The 16,512-nt window shown below is 35.3% G+C and overlaps 1 protein-coding gene across 3 annotated transcripts in view; it reads right to left on the bottom strand.

Moving 5' to 3' along the window:
* cep152 (centrosomal protein 152) overlaps window positions 1–16,512 on the bottom strand; it is a 29,796-nt gene that overhangs the window by 1,694 nt on the left and 11,590 nt on the right. For 2 of the 3 annotated variants that reach the window (XM_067380462.1, XM_067380463.1), the window contains 21 exons: window positions 15,472–15,611; window positions 15,151–15,351; window positions 14,892–15,039; window positions 13,601–13,692; window positions 13,332–13,495; window positions 13,054–13,246; window positions 12,860–12,973; window positions 11,023–11,153; window positions 10,781–10,909; window positions 10,545–10,680; window positions 9,764–9,949; window positions 9,234–9,506; window positions 8,058–8,189; window positions 7,611–7,975; window positions 5,739–5,940; window positions 5,494–5,557; window positions 5,259–5,414; window positions 3,055–3,148; window positions 2,869–2,951; window positions 2,368–2,524; window positions 2,188–2,294 (listed from right to left, as the gene is read on the bottom strand). In XM_067380462.1, coding sequence (XP_067236563.1) covers window positions 2,188–2,294; window positions 2,368–2,524; window positions 2,869–2,951; window positions 3,055–3,148; window positions 5,259–5,414; window positions 5,494–5,557; window positions 5,739–5,940; window positions 7,611–7,975; window positions 8,058–8,189; window positions 9,234–9,506; window positions 9,764–9,949; window positions 10,545–10,680; window positions 10,781–10,909; window positions 11,023–11,153; window positions 12,860–12,973; window positions 13,054–13,246; window positions 13,332–13,495; window positions 13,601–13,692; window positions 14,892–15,039; window positions 15,151–15,351; window positions 15,472–15,611 — 3,267 coding nt within the window. The remainder of the gene's footprint in view (window positions 1–2,187; window positions 2,295–2,367; window positions 2,525–2,868; window positions 2,952–3,054; window positions 3,149–5,258; window positions 5,415–5,493; window positions 5,558–5,738; window positions 5,941–7,610; window positions 7,976–8,057; window positions 8,190–9,233; window positions 9,507–9,763; window positions 9,950–10,544; window positions 10,681–10,780; window positions 10,910–11,022; window positions 11,154–12,859; window positions 12,974–13,053; window positions 13,247–13,331; window positions 13,496–13,600; window positions 13,693–14,891; window positions 15,040–15,150; window positions 15,352–15,471; window positions 15,612–16,512) is intronic. The other variant, XM_067380464.1, reaches the window with a different exon arrangement.

Raw genomic sequence — 16,512 nt, 5'->3', positions numbered from 1 at the left:
CCATGACTGACACGTTGCATGGGAAAAGACTTTCAGCTCCAGTTACCAAAGCTCACTGCATTTAGACTTTCAAAGATTAAGCAGCTACAATGGATGATTCAGTACAGCATTATTATGCACCCATTCAGAAAGATGTTCCAGTTTACAATGTTTACTTTAATGGGTCCAGTGTAGACAGCCTCAAACAGTTGTGGTGTGTCATTTAAAAAAAAAGAGCCCAGTGCAGATACGTTGGAAGGGTTTATTATAAGCGAGATACTCGCATTCAGAGTGTTACTCAGTAGCTTACAGCAATAAGTATTTCCAATATGTTGGACCTTTTATTGAATGTAGCCTACTTAGACCTGTTGAGACATACCTTCACAAGCACCTGTAAGGCCACCAAAGCGTTTTTAGCCAGCTGAAAACGCTAGGCGCTCTGCTTAAAACGCCTATCTGTGAGCGCTTGAGAGCGCTTCTGCAGTGCAGCGTTTTTTTCCGTTGAGACGCTTTGTTGCTATGATACGGAATATCTGCGGCACTGTTACTTATAACTGATTTTGGAATTACCTGCTATGTATGTGTGGGAAACCAGCAATATTAATTTCTCATCTATTTTGTTTCTGTTTGTTGATGTCGCTGTAAAGCAAGAATGTGACAGTTGGTCAGTGTTGTATTTGTCCCACCCCTCCTTCACTCTGATTGGACGGCTGGCTAAAAAGTGACAGTGATGAGCGCAGCGTATTACTCAAAGTAGAACATTCTTCAACTCGAGGCGACCAGTAAAAACGCCCAGCTCTCAGCGCTTGAGTGTGAAAAAGACGCTCAGTGCCTCGTTACGCTTCTGGCGTTTAAAAAACGCGGCGCTCCCATTGAAAACAATTGAAAAAGTACTCTCGCAGCTGGAAAAAACGCTCTGGTGGACACACGGCCTAAGAGCTGTGTTTGTGATGTTTGTTGGGGGAGGTGCAACATGCGAGAGGGGTGTTTGCATATGCTTTATTTTTGTAATTCCACTTGGTGCCACTAGAGTCACAGAAACTACATACATCACCTTTAACCCTTAAATGCATACCTCGGGTCTTTAGTGACCCGGGACGTCATTCACTACCCTCCTCCTCGTCATTTTTTAAAGTTAGACTTCAACCTTCTTTGTATTCCTCAATCAATTCATTATAAAGAATATAACAAGAAAAAAATCATACAATTATAAAACAATGTCTATTTTTGTATTAATTTTTTGTAAAAATTGTATAGGGTCGCAAACGACCCGAGGTGTGTATCAGTGTACGTATATTTTTTCTGCACAACAATAATTGAATCTTAGATGATGGAATAAGTGCAATTCACCTTTATTCCACAAGGTGGCAATGTCTGATACACAATGCTGAAGTGACGACTCATTTAGACAAAAAACGAAATAATAACAACAACATGAAATGGCTCAGCGATTTACTGCAGAGCAAGTACTGAACGCAATCAAATATGACTGTAACTGTCATTGGATGGATCTGGTGAAGCTGTTAGCGATCGAAATATGGATTTTGAAGATGTTGAAAATTATATAGTTTTGAGAATACGTTTGAGATCGCGAATGGGCTCATATTCATGACCTCAAACATAAAACTATCCCATTATTTGCTGAATTTACTGGGAAATGAGCTCTGATGAGGACAGTGGTGATGGCATAAAACATCTGCTCAAACTGAACCCTTTCAAGCTCCAAAAGGTAACAAAATCTGATTTATTTTATTCTTCTGTAATTGTTACTCTAATATCAGAGTTGTTTTATATTATCACGACAGGTAGAGATCCTTCCGTGTTAGATATAGATCCGGGTCGATAAAGACCCGAATATGTAAGAATGATTGGCGAAACAGTCATGCATTTACGGGTTAAAGGGATAGTTCACCCAAAAATTAAAATTTGGTGTTTATCTGTTTACTCCCAGGGCATCCAAGATGTAGGTGACTTTGTTTCTTCAGTAGAACACAAATGATGATTTTAACTCCAACCGTTGCAGTCTGTCAGTCGTATAATGTGTGTCAATAGGAACTCCATCTATAAGAGGTTGGAGTTAAAAATCACCATTTGTGTTCTACTGAAGAAACAAAGTCACCTACATCTTGGATGCCCTGGGAGTAAACAGATAAACATCAAATTATAATTTTTGTGTGAACTATCCCTTTAACAGAGTTGAAAGTTTACCTTGAGAGTTCTGTGTTCTTGAAAGCTTGCGTTTGGCCACCGGTGTCTCAAGGACTTTGGCCATGGCGGCCAGTTTGCTGGCAGCATTTATGATTTTCTTCTCTGCTCTGGAGAAAGAAAAGTGCAGAATGAAGAACAGACCAGAGAAAGAGAGAGGAGATCATCTGTGCGTCTCCATACCCTGCGGCCTGGCCTCCGTCTTCCAGCAGCTCCTGCAGGCAGGTGAGGTAGTACCTGCGCATTCGTCTGGCCGTGTCCTGCCTTTCCCTCAGGACCTCGGTCCTGATCAGCTCTGCCGCCCGTTCTTTACTCTCCTGCAGGTAACGCAGCATGTCGCCTACAAACACACCAAAAAACTTATGAAATAAAATCCGAGCTAGTTTACTATCTTCAGTTTCAAAGTAGTTAAACTGCAGACAGGCCCTTGTAGTAGTTACTACTTAAGAGTGCAAATAGTAAAAAAACATAAAAATGATCTTCATTATTTCTTATATAACAATTATTACATTAATAAAATAAATATAATTTATCTAAACATCTTTTACTGTAAAACCTAGACCATTTTGAAAATAACTTGGTTGCATAACTTTTTGTTGCTCTACAACACTGGCATTAATGAAGAACACGGGTTTTAATGTGATTAAGTTCTGTGAAAGATCTTTATAGAGGCCTTTCGCTCACCTCTGATTTTCTCCACTGCTTTCACATATTGCTCCTTCATCTCCTCAAGACCTGCTTGAAGGTTCTGCTGGCTGACTGAACCGCTGAAACATTGAGGAAGACTGTTACTGTCTAAGACCCACTGCGCTTGTAGACGATGATGTGCTCTCATGAAAGAAATCGAACAAACTTGAAGTGTTTACAAACCTTGAAAGTGCTTCTGCATTTGAGGTTTGTTTCAGTTCCTCAAGGGCTTTGAGATGAGCCTGCTGCTCCTTCTGCAGGGCTGCCTCGTGCTCATCTGATTTGACATGAAAAACAATGATTTAAAAATCCCACATGCCATTTGCTTCTTATGGGGGTCCATTTGTGCCAGTCAATAATAATATTACATCCCGGTGGGTGTGCCTGTTTATTGTCAATCATCATTAACCTGCGTGACGTGACTGCTCCAGCTGCCCATCGTGTCTCCCACCATAGTTTAAACAGCATGCCAGAGTGAACGCTTGCTAGCCATCTTTGACTCTGACCTTGTTTCCGTTTGCTGTTGCTCATTTAATCTAACTTTTGCTAGTGTTTGTTGTTATTGTGACAGTTTTAACTTGTACAGTTGTCTTGTCGTCTTGCACCTCATCCATACTTCTTTAATTTTGTAGTCATTCTGAAGGTGATTGTTTCTCCATATACCGAGGAAAAGTGGACAAGAAAGACGTCACGTGACAAACACTTAAGAGTTTTTGATGTTTTAAACACTAGGTTAGAAGTGAGCGCCCCCCCCGGTAGGTTTTGTTTTTAGGTGTAGTTGAGTTAGGGCTTTAACACCAAAGACTTTTAATTTCTTTACTTTTGTTCGTTAGTTAGTTTAGAGTTTTATACGAGAGTTAGTCTTGGGTTTTGTTTCGTTCTTTTCTTTTTTTCCCTTGGGTTTATTTTCCTTTTGATTCTTTTTTATAAATGCTGTATATATTGTTTTCTTTTTTGTATGTATCAATTATCATTATTACTTCTCATCTCTTCGATATTTTCACTTGTGTATAATAATAAATCATTTCTTTGGCATTATTTAGGTTTACGGGTGTCTCTTGCCATCTCCACATACACATATACAATAATCACAAACTAAATCTTACCCCTTCCAACCCTAGAAAAAAATGGGGGTCGTAACAAATTAGTAATCAAATAAATGAGCTGAGAAATCAAAAAAAAAAAAAAAAATAACAGTTGGTTCGACTGCTTCTACTGTTCTCATTTGTAAGTCGCTTTGGATAAAAGCGCCTGGTAAATGATTAAATGTAAAAGATGGCAAAAAGATAGATATTTCACAAACCATATTTAAGCCATTTTTTTCCTCAAAAATGTAATTTGGGCACACATCATAGAACTAACTCATTTAAACAATGATTTTTTTTTCTTTGAATTGTTTTACTTTTCCATGACTGTAGGAACCCTTGCACAAAAATATAAATTTTTAGTTTGAGACCCATTATAATTGACTGTTTCATTGATTTATGAATAATTTAATTTTCATAATTATTTTACACTATAAAACTGATAGTTCCTGTCCTTGATTCTGATTGGCCAATAGCTGTGTTTTATTCACGATATTCACCCAACAGTTCTGTGTATCACTACACAACACCCTTAGCAACCACTCATAGCAACGGAAACCGTTTGTTCTAATTTGATATTGTTCATTGAAGCTTACTGTATTATGTAGAAGAGTATTGTGAGAAAGAGATTGAGTGAGCGAGTTTATTACCTGCATTCAGATTTAGCATTTTCCTTAAGGTCAGTCTTATGATCATAATAAGAAATCTGTTTAAATGTCCGCTGCAATATCTTGTCCTTTTAACAGTTAAGGGGTTTTCCCATGACTGACAGCGCTAGTCAAAGCATTTGTTAGTTGAGTCTTATTCCATGTTCACAACAATTCAGTCTTTTCAATATAAAAGTCTTCGCTACTGACTGACAAACTCATAAAGACAGACTTTGCTGCCATCTAATGGCGTAATAATGTAACTTCTGTTGCTGTTCACGATCAGGGACTATTTTTTTCCGGCGGAAGGAAGGCTTTTAGTGGAAGTTTACTTCATGAAAGTTACATTGAAACATATTTTTGCCTTTAATATTTGTATTGTGAGGTAACCGTTTTATAAAAACAAAAGGTACTCAAGGCTAGTGCTGTATCGTGAATAAGTCACGGCTGAAGGGGTTGCACTAACAACGCCCTTCAGCCATGACTTATTCACAATACAACACAGTCTCTCGCACCTTATTGCTTACTTATATTATAATTTATAATTAATAATACTTGATTCATTGACTTAACCCAATTAATTAATTGATATCTCAAAATGTTTAGTGAGAGTCATGTGTTCCCATAGTTTCTAACATTGAGAATCTCTTAACACCTTTCATCTTCTGCAGGGTGCTTTTGTGCTCTCGTACGGTCTTCTGGAGCTGGCGGCAGGCCTTTTCTAGATGTCTCTGGAGCTCTTGATTCTTCTTCTGGAGTTTGGCCAGAGACTCAGAGCATTCCCCCTGCTTCCTCTGGGCCGTCAGACCTGCTGCAGGATGAGGAACCGGTGAGGAGGGAAGAGGTGCTGACTCCAGCAGTGTGTTAGGTGTGAGAGCTGAGGGCCTTACCGATCTCTGCCTCGTGACGCTCCTGGGTTTCCTTCAGCACATGTCTCAGCTTGTCTTCGCTGCTCTGAGGAGTGAGGGAAACAAAACATTTAATGTATTTCTCTGGGTGGTAACTGATGATTCAGAGACTGCATAAATATGATTACTGTGTATGAGTAATAAAGACCAGGGAACTCTCTGGGTGTGGCCGTGTTCATTACAGTGACTTTGCATGATGGTATTTTTCTCACAAAGCAGCCATGCACCTTCTTGAACTCCTGCTTGGCTTGATTGATGGCTTGACTGAGTGATTCTCTGCAGATTTCCCAGACTCTGGACCGAACGGTTCCTGGCACACGGCTGAGCTTGTGTTCATTTGGACTGCCTCTCCTCTCCACTCCCTCCTGCAGCACCTCCTTTAGATCCTCCAGCACCTCCTCCAGCACCCGCTGCCTCTCCTCCTGCAGTCTGCAAAACAACAGTCCTTCAAAATACAGTGTATACTCATAAGCTCATGTTTAGAGGGTTTGTGTTCAGGAGTCAAAAGGATCTATCCTTTTATGCTCCAAGATTTCACTTCTGTTGATTAAAATAATTTTATAAAATAGCAGCAACAGTTTATATTTCCGTTAACATTCATGTGCATCACTATAATTAAATTATTATAGAAATAAAAATGTATTTACATACAGCTCCATAAAATATGTAATTTAAAATATTAAATATTTCTGTTCAATTTTATTAAAAATGTTATATAAATCTATTTCATGCATCTAAAAAAGTATTGTAATTTCAACGAACAGCAATATTAAAAACATAATTTAAATATATATATTGTTTTAAAATATCTTAAAATCTTTATTATTATTTATAGTTTATCCTTTTTGCTATTAAATGAAAAACAAAATTAAACTTAAATTAGAAATGTTGCCTTTGAAACTACATGAAATAAGTTTAAGCTGAAGTACTTAAATTACTGAAACTGAAATAAAAATAAATTAAATTGACTAAATAGACTATATAACAGAAGCTAAATAAATTGAATAAACTGAAATAACACATTTTTTAGACCTGTCAAGTGATTACATTTTTTAAAAAATGTAATTAATTACACAATGTGGCGATAAATTAATTATAAAATAATCACACATCAAATTTAGCTGAGAAATGACCCCAAAAGATAAACTCGTTATTGCTTTAAATGACAAAAGCATCAAATTAGATTACAAAAATTAGCTTTACAAAAAATAATAATAATAATATTATAGCTTTACAAAAAAAGTAGCTTTACACAAAAAAATAAAATTATATATATATATATATATATATATATATATATATATATATATATATATATATATATATATATATATATAAATATATATATATAAATAATTTTATTTATATATATATATATATATATATTATTTTATTTATATATATATATATATATATATATATATATATATATATATATATATATATATATATATATATAATTTTATTTTTTTGTGTAAAGCTACTTTTTTTTGTAAATAAATTTTATTATAAATAAAAAAAAATAATAACAATTCATACAGCAGTTCTGCTCTGGCTTTAGAGTAAATATATTTATTGGAAAAACTCAGCAAAATAATGTGCGTAAAATATAATGGAATATTAACTTCTTTATTTAACTTTTGTATAAAATCAACATCACATTTGCACTCGTGCTATTCAGGACAAAAACAGCACTCCTGTGATATTGCGCTTGTTACTTGTGAGATATTGCTTAACTATATCCTATGATATGGGACAAAAACTCATACTGGGGCATTTTTGCCCTGATATCTTGAATTTTAGGGTCATAAAACTGCATTCTATAGAATCCATCATGCAGTGAACTGAACCCGCATCATGTTCTTTATCAATCAACTGTATGAAATGCAAGATGACCAGTAGGTCTGGACAGGGGTGGGTGCGTTAATAATTTTAACACATTATTTTTTCCCATAACTAACTAATTAAATTAATGCATTAAATCGATAGGGTGTTCCAGTTTGTTGCTCACTGGCTCATGTCAAAAGAGACTCACTTGAACAGCAGTCTGTCCAAGCTTGCCTTAGCAAACCCTCCTTATTATGATGATAATTATGCACCTGATTTCTTGTCGACGCCTCCACTCCTGCTCCTTTTCCCTGAGGGTTTTCTGTAGCTCTGTGTCAGTTTGCTCCAGGTTCTGCTCTAGGACGGCTTGTAGTTTCTGCTTCTGCTCTCTCTGGAGCTGCGCCCTGAGGCGGGACATCTCCTCCTGCTTGTCCTCGATCCAAACGTCTCGGGCTGCAGCCAGCTCTGCTTTGATTAGAGCGTCCTGCTCCTGGGACAAGCGCTCCAGTCGAGTGCTGAGGGTGAGCACTTCCTCCTGGAGCTCCCCGATTCTCCTGTTACACAGCTCCAGCTCGGTGCATTTGGTGCGGAGCGTGTCCTGCCACCTTTCCTCCACTGCCTTGACGGCTGAAGACACCTGGGATTAGGAGGTGAGGTGTTGAGCAACTCAGAAATGATATGTGAAGAAATCATTTTAGAATCATCACTGCAACAAATACCTGTTCCTGGATATGCTGCTGTTGAAGTCGCTCCCATTCCTCCTTCTCCGTCTGCAGGCTGCTTTTGTATTCTGGGAGGGAGTTCAGGTCCTGGAGCCATCGAGAACGAGCCCTTGATATCGCACCTTCAACCTAGGAGAGGCAGAAAGGATTATTAACCCTGTAAAGCGTGACAGAAATAATAGTCAAAAAAATAATTTGAACGAAATTTGGTTTATTGAACCATTAGACAAAATAGAAAAGAAAGTTTCCATATGTGTTTTTGATAGATCAGGCTATAATGGTTCATATAGTATAATGTAGTGAGAATACAATCCTCATACTCGAGGAGGAAAAAACACTTTAATTTTATTAAGAAGCCTAATCTGAGCAAAAATATGCAATTTGGTGCAGATTCTGATATTTATTATGGCCGGGACAGTAAATCGATGCATTGCGAATCGAGTGATGATTCTGGATCGATTCTGAGATTTTCCGAATGTACCGATTTTCTCTCGTATTGATTCAGAGCTTACTTTTTAACAGTAGATGGCACTGCGTGCTTTCGAAACAGCCATACTCTGCTTCCTTCCAATTCCTCACCAACATCACCTGAACCTTAAAGTTTGAAAAGGTCGAAGCGAATTACAAGGATGTTTTCAGTGGAATGTTTCCATTAATTTTGCGTCATAAAAAAAAAAAAAAAAGTACTTTCTCAGACTCGGCCGAACGCACAAGCGCTCTTCTTCATGAGCATTTGAGTGTGCGGTTAAAAACTAGCCTGGAGCGCCATCTGCTGTTAAAAATTAAGCTCAGAATTGATTCAAGAGAGAATTGCGATGCATTCGGAAAATTTCAGAATCGATCCACCAGAGAGAGAAAGCAGCTGGTATTGTGTATCTATTCTGCGGAAAATGAGTATTGAAGCGTTTCAGATATTAGAAATCAATATTTTTGGCAACTCTATATTGCACTTAGTTAATTATTTCAGATGCCTTTTTAAAAGATTAATTTGTGGCCAGCGGTTTAGACATCAATGGCTGTGTTGAGTTATTTTGAGGGGACAGTTTCTTCAGTGTTGTCACATGAAAAGATATAATAAAATATTTACAAAAATGTGAGGGGTGTACACACTTCTGTGAGATACTATATGTAAATGATAGTATTTTTATGTTAAGAGCTGGAAATGCGTCACACCTGGAGCGCCGTGTCATCAGTGTGCTTCTGCTGTAGCTCTCTCTGAGCATGTCGTACCGCCTCCTCCACGGCTCTGGCCTGGGCGGACGCAGCCTCCTGCTGCAGGCTCTCTCTCTGAGCACAGAGACGGACCTCCAGGTCCTCTGCTGAAATCAGCTGCCCCGCCGTCTCAGACGAGCTGGTCTGACATGCTCCCTCACGGGTGTCTGACTGCCTGGCCTTCCTGACTTCTTCCTCAGCTTCCTGTAACCTCTGAGCCCAGGAATTCTCCAACTAACAAAGACAGACAGATGGACAAACAAACAAAAACACAAAAAAGGAGACAGATGAAACAAGTACAGCCAGATGAAATAAAAGACAGACAAAACCAAAGAAACAAAGCAAACACGCAGACAAACAGATATGCAGAGAGGACAGACAAAGAGAAAATATAAGAGCATTTAACCTGCATCCGAGTGGCACAACAGTGGTATTAAGTGAGATCATGCTAGTAGAAAGAACACTGATGTAAGCAGCCCATCATAACTAACCGTCTCCTGCTCCTGCTGCCAGCTCTTCCTGGCCTCTTCCAGCTGCTCTCTGACCTGCAGCTCAATCTCAGCCTGTGTGTCCGTCTTCCACTGGGCTTTGAGCCGAGACACGTCCTCCAGATGCTGACACTCCAGTTCAGCCCTCAGTCTCTCCAGAGCACCTTCACTCTCCTCTCGCCCCTTTAACTGAAACATCAACAAACATGACAAATAATAACATCTCACACAGTCAGAGTTTTGACTGTCAGAAGAGAGTCTGCTCCACCCAGTTAGACAGAAACAGACCGTCTTAAAATGAAATAAATAAAATAATAATCAATTAAATAAATAGTAAAAAAAATCTATTAAAATCAATAAAAATTAATAAAAATAAATTAATAAAATAAATGAATAAACATTTGTAATAAATAAATTAAATAAATTAAATAAATGAATAATTAAATATAGATTATTAAATAAAAACAAATATAAATTTACAAAATTATTAAATAAACAAATAAAAACATTTAATTTAAAATTTAATGAAAATTATAAAAAAAAAACAATTATATAAATAAATAAATTAAATAAATGAATAATTAAATATAGATTAATAAATAAAACAAACAAATATGTATAAAATTATTAAATAAACAAATAAAAACATTTAATTTAAAATTTTATGAAAATTATAAAAAAATAAAAAAAAACAATTAATTAAAATTATATAAATAAATAAATTAATATAATAATTAACCAAATAAATAAATACATACATAAATATTCAACATCTAGTGCTCACCTCAATTTCTTTCAATCTCTTCTCTTCTTCAAGCTTGTTTTGGAGATTTTCCTCCAGCTTGTCCTTCTCTTTGCAAACAGAAATGTAGCATTCCTGCACAGCTAACACCTCCTGACTGAGATCAGCCAGCTTTGACCTGTGGATGGAGCCAGTGTTAATCAAAGTCAGCACTTGTGCTTCTGAGGGATGAAGTAATAGACTCATTCTAGGTTAAAGGTGAAGGTGTAGTGCAGTACTGGAGTTGTTGGATGTGCTGCTGATGCTGGCTGACGAGTTGCTCCATGTGAGCCATGTGCTCTTGCGTGAGCTCCGCACGGACACAATTCACCACGTCATCCCTGTACTGCTGCTGCGTCCGCTCAGCCCTGCACACACAATGCATTTCAGTTATGAACCAATGCAGACGATGTGCTAGGGTCAAATTAACTGTCAATTGATTCAGCCCGACCCCTCTTAGCAAAGTGAATGAATGAGTGACCTCTCTGCTGCTTCCTGTTTCTCCTGGTCCAGCTCCTGGATCATCTCTCTCATCTTGGTGCAGAGCTCAGAATTGGCTGCCTTCACCTTCTCTTCACTCTGCTTCAGCTCCTGGTTCCTCTTCTCCAGAGCCTGCAGTTCAACAACAGAGATCGGTCAGGATGGTGACTAGTTGTCCAACAACTAGTTAATTAAATAATGACTTCTTTTAGAACAATTACATCCAGACCAGTGTTACTTTAGTAATTTTTAAACTGGTATAGTCCTTATTAATATTTATAATTAGATTTTATTTTTATTTTCAGTTTCTACATTCATTTTATTTTGAGTTTTTTTATTTTTATGCTTTAAAATTTTTATGCTTCTTTTTTAAATTTCAGTTTTATTTATAATGTCAGTACTTCAACAAAACTATTTTTGTTAGTTGCCATGGCAACAATTCTAATTTTCATTTATGTTTTTTTTTTTATTTAAATTGGTCATCCAATATATTTTTGTAATTAGCAAAAATTATTTTAATAGTAAAAGTTTTTTGATTATATTATACATTTTATGTTACATTAGAAGTTTGTTAACTAAATAACTGATTTTTTTTTAATTGGATTTAATTTCTTTTCCTCATTTGATTATTTTTAATATTTAATTTTTAAAAAATATTTTTATATTTCTATTTAACTTCAATTTATTTTTATCTAAACGTTTAGAGATTTTTACAGTATTTATTATAATAGTATTTTCTATTGGATTTGATTTATTTTATTATTAATTTAATTATTAATTAATAAATATTCTTTATTTTATTATTAATTTCTCATATTATTACTGATTACTTTTTAAAAATTAAATTTAGATTACATTTATTATTTCAGTTTTAATATTTTTCATACATGAAATTAAACTAGAAAATTAGAAATGTTAGAAATAACTGAAATAAAATTAATTTAAAGTTCAAAATGTTAATCTATAATATAGATGTTACCTATAGTATAATATATTATCTAAAAATATATTAAATATAATCTAATTTATTATATTATATATCTATATATATATATATATATATATACACACACATATATACATAATATATATACACATTATATATATTTATATTATTATATATTATATATATACACATTAGATAATATATTAATATATTATATTTTAATATATTTATTATATATATATATATATATATATATATATATATATATATATATAATTTTATTATAATAAATATATTAAAATATAATATATTTATTATAATATATTATCTGAAAACTTAAGAAAATTAGAAATGTTGTCTTGGCAATTAACTGAAATAAAATTATCTTTAAGTTCAAAATGTTCATCTATAATATAATATCTGAAAATGTAATATTATCAATAATATACTATAGATAATATAGTATAAAATATAATATTTAACTGTAATTAAATATATATTATCTATAAAATTACAAATGTCTCTTGGCAACTAACTGAAATAAAATTAATTTTAAGTTCAAAATGTTCATCTATAATATATCTGAAAATGTAATATTATCAATAATATACTACAGATAATTTAATATAAAATATAATATTTAACTGTAATTAAATATATATTATCTAGAAAATTACAAATGTTGTCTTGGCAACTAACTGAAATAAAATTAATTTTAAGTTCAAAATGTTCATCTATAATATAGATGTTATCAATAATAATTATATTCAATAAATTATTTCAGTTATCAAAAATTATTTTTAAGAGTTTCAGTTAACAATAGCAGCACTGATCCAGATAGAAAAGTCCTCTAACTTTGTGAAGATACAACAGGACCCAAACGAACTCTGACCTCCACTCTCTCCTGCAGGACCTGCCGCTCCTCCTGCAGTCTGATGAGGTCTTTGTGAGGGGCGGCAGTCATTTGAGAGGTTTCCAGGTGTTTCTCCAAGCTGCTCTCCCTCACCTGCAGTAAAGGCAGAAGGTGTAAGTCTAGCATCTACCACAGCAGACCGAGCACAGAGTTTGATTTGCTGTAGGTCAGACCTTCGAGTCTCGTGCGATCTTCTCAGCCTGCTCTAGCTGCGTCTGCAGCTGCTCTGCTCTGGTCTGGGAGCGTCGCAGCTCCTCCTGCAGCTCAGAGATCTTCAGCCGCTTGGCCTTCAGGTGACTGAGACAGCGCTGCAATTCGCTCTTCAACTCTCGGTTGGAGTCTCCTGCTTCTGCGATGTGAGGTGTGCTGGAAAACAAAGCAATGATTATCAGAAGTTTGAAATTATGAACATTTTACAATGCAGCAATGCAGTTTGGATTATTATCGTTACCTGTGGTTGCGTCCATTTCTCCACTTGGACTTCTTGATCCCCAGGTCTATGTAGGACTCAGACAGATGGTTCTCCCAGTCTCCATTAGGCTCTAATGAAAGGGCTCCATGTTTAATGGCAGACTCATACAGATTTATCTGCTCCTTCAGTTCAGTCAGCTCTTCCTGTTGAGAGAAGAAACACATGGGCTCTGTTTGTAGCCGTATTAAGGACAGCTTTAATGTTTCCCATGAGTTGAAATAGTGTCAAACAGCAGTGGACTGACTGACCTGCAGGGCTTTGTTGATGTCTTCACTGATGGTGCGAGCAGACTGGGCCTGCTGAAGCTTCATCTGTAACTGGCTCATCTCTTGTACAGAGCCTGCAGAGAACAAAAGAAGATTTGAGAAAATGGTACCTGGCACAAAGGACACAAATCTTCAGCAGTGCATTCATTAAGGGGACACTGAAAATATGACTTCACTTCTTCATTTAAAACAACAGTTTATGCTTTAAGAAACCTTATAAATTGATTTCTGAGGAAAAATAAAATGGTACAAAAATACAGAATATGAACCCTTTGAAAAGTAAAAAAAAAAATAAATACATAAAATTAAAGAAATAAACTTTATTTTTAAATATATAATATAATACTACTTATTTTTAAATAACTGCAATAAAATATTATACTTGACTAAACACGTTACAAATATTATAAAATATTTCAAATAATTAATATTTTAAAAATATGGGGAACATAAGTAAAAAAGTAAAATGATATAAAAGTAAAGATAAAAAATTATAAAATATATTTACATTGCAATACTATTTTAAAATATAACAATTTGTTATAAAACATTATACTTAATTTTTATTATTAAACAGCAATAATAATAATAATAATAATAATGATATAATAAAACATTATTCCAAATAACTACTTTTAACGGTGACAAGAAAAGTTAAAATGCATATATTTTAATTTTAATACTTAATTATAATATTTATTATATAATATAATAATTGTATTAAAACATTTCACTGGATTTTGTATTATTAAATAATAATATAAAATATTATTTCAAATATGTACTGTATATTTTTAAACATAAGAACATACGAGGAAAAAATTAATTTTAAAATTAAAGAAAAAAATAGATAAATTCTATAATTGAATACTCATTTTAAAATAAAAGAAAATAATGTGTAATTTGCAATATTATACTTGTTTTTTATTATTAATAAATAATAACAATAATAATAATTATAATAATAATAATAATGCATATGTAATGATAATAATAATAATAATAGTAGTAGTTTTTAAAATAAGATTTTATGTAATCATAAGACAATTTGAACAAACCCAAATCAAAGAGCACCTTCTGGTAAGTTCACTTTCAATAAATGAAAGTGAATATTCCCCGATTCTCATTCTTTGTTCAAATGTATATTTGAGTCATTGTAGTTTAGCTGTAAGGCTTAAACTGTTTTAACTGCAGGAGAAAAAGATTACCGGCCCATGAGACTCCAGCAATCACAACAGTCAACATAAACAGAAGCACGTGGGATGCCACATACCAGTGTGGAGTAGTTTGGCACACTGCTGCTGGCTCTCCTCCAGGCGCTGTGTGAGGGTGTTAATAACCAAGGCTCTGTCCACCTGATCCTCTTCCCTCTGACGCTCCAGCTGCCGGACCTGATCCAGCAAACGCTGGCCTGCCTCAGCCTGATAAACACACACACAGCGAAAACACAGGCTTGTACTGCCCTCTGTTGAATACCGCATGTAAGGGGTTAATTTGCGCTTAGGAATAATTCTTATCTACACATCTCTGACCTGCTCATTCAGACTTTGTGATTGGGCGTCTAGTTTCTGCTGAAGTGCGAGCAGTCTGGCTTCATACTGCTCCCGGATGGCGGTTGTGTCCCTATCGTGCTGCTCACGTGCTCGAGTCAGAGTGTCCGAGCGACACAGCTCCATCATCTGTAGCTTCATGCTGTCCATCGCCGCCTCGGCCACACGCTGCTGCTTTACGCTCTGTGTATGCACACATTTCCTCTTTTATCACACAGTGTTTTACTGCTCTGCACTATTTTAACAAGCCCTAATTGCATGATTTTACTTTGACTGACTCATCATGAAATCACGAGCTCGTACCTCTTGCTCTCTGTCTGTGAGAGACTGAATCTGTTTCTCCAGAGATCTGACTCTCCCCTGCAGCTGAGCTTCTCTCTCTTTGGCCTCCTCTACCAGAGCGCTGGACTCCTTCAGTGACACTGTCAGTCCGTCCTTCTCATCTTGATGAAAAGAAACAGTATTAAAATGAGATGAGACCCACACTTATAACACATTCTAGGAATCAAACTTTGGTAATATGTTAAGACTATCAAAACTTTCACATTTAGGCCGTGTGTCCACCAGAGCGTTTTTTCCAGCTGCGAGAGTACTTTTTCAATTGTTTTCAATGGGAGCGCTGCGTTTTTTAAACGCCAAGAGCGTAACGAGCCGCTGAGCGTCTTTTTCACGCTCAAGCGCTGAGAGCTGGGCGTTTTTACTGGTCGCCTCGAGTTAAAGAATGTTCAACTTTGAGTAAAACGCTGCGCTCATCACTGTCACTTTTTAGCCAGCCGTCCAATCAGAGTGAAGGAGGGGCGGGACAAATACAACACCGGCCAACTGATATTCCGTATCATAGCAACAAAGCGTCTCACGCTGCGGAAGCGCTACAGAAGCGCTCTCAAGCGCTCACAGATAGGCGTTTAAGCAGAGCCTGGCTAAAAACGCTCTGGTGGACACATGGCCTTAAGAATGTAAAAATCTTTATTTTTACTCTTAATTTTTAGTCACCGTGAAATCAAAATCGAAACTTCTTTTTTTTTGGTATTTATCCGTGGACATCATTCATTTTTCAATTCACCTGTCATCATTATCTTTAATCAAAAAAATATTTCTTCTTATTGGTTATCGGCAATAATCCACATGAATAACCAATTTTTTAACCTATTGGTTATCGGCAATAATCCACACTGATAATCGATAGATTAAAAAATAAATAAAAAAAAAGGTTCTACAAACAATACCACATTTATAGTTTCATATTTTAAATGTATAAGTCCACTGCATTCCAAACAACATAAATGATGACTTTGTAGTGCATTTTTAAGGAAAATACTGACGGGTATAAATCAACCAATCAGA

This window comes from Chanodichthys erythropterus, chromosome 24 (assembly GCF_024489055.1).
Source record: "Chanodichthys erythropterus isolate Z2021 chromosome 24, ASM2448905v1, whole genome shotgun sequence".
NCBI lineage: Eukaryota > Metazoa > Chordata > Actinopteri > Cypriniformes > Xenocyprididae > Chanodichthys > Chanodichthys erythropterus.
The sequence above is the reverse complement of the archived record's forward strand: the minus strand, read 5'-3'. Positions and strand labels throughout refer to the sequence as shown.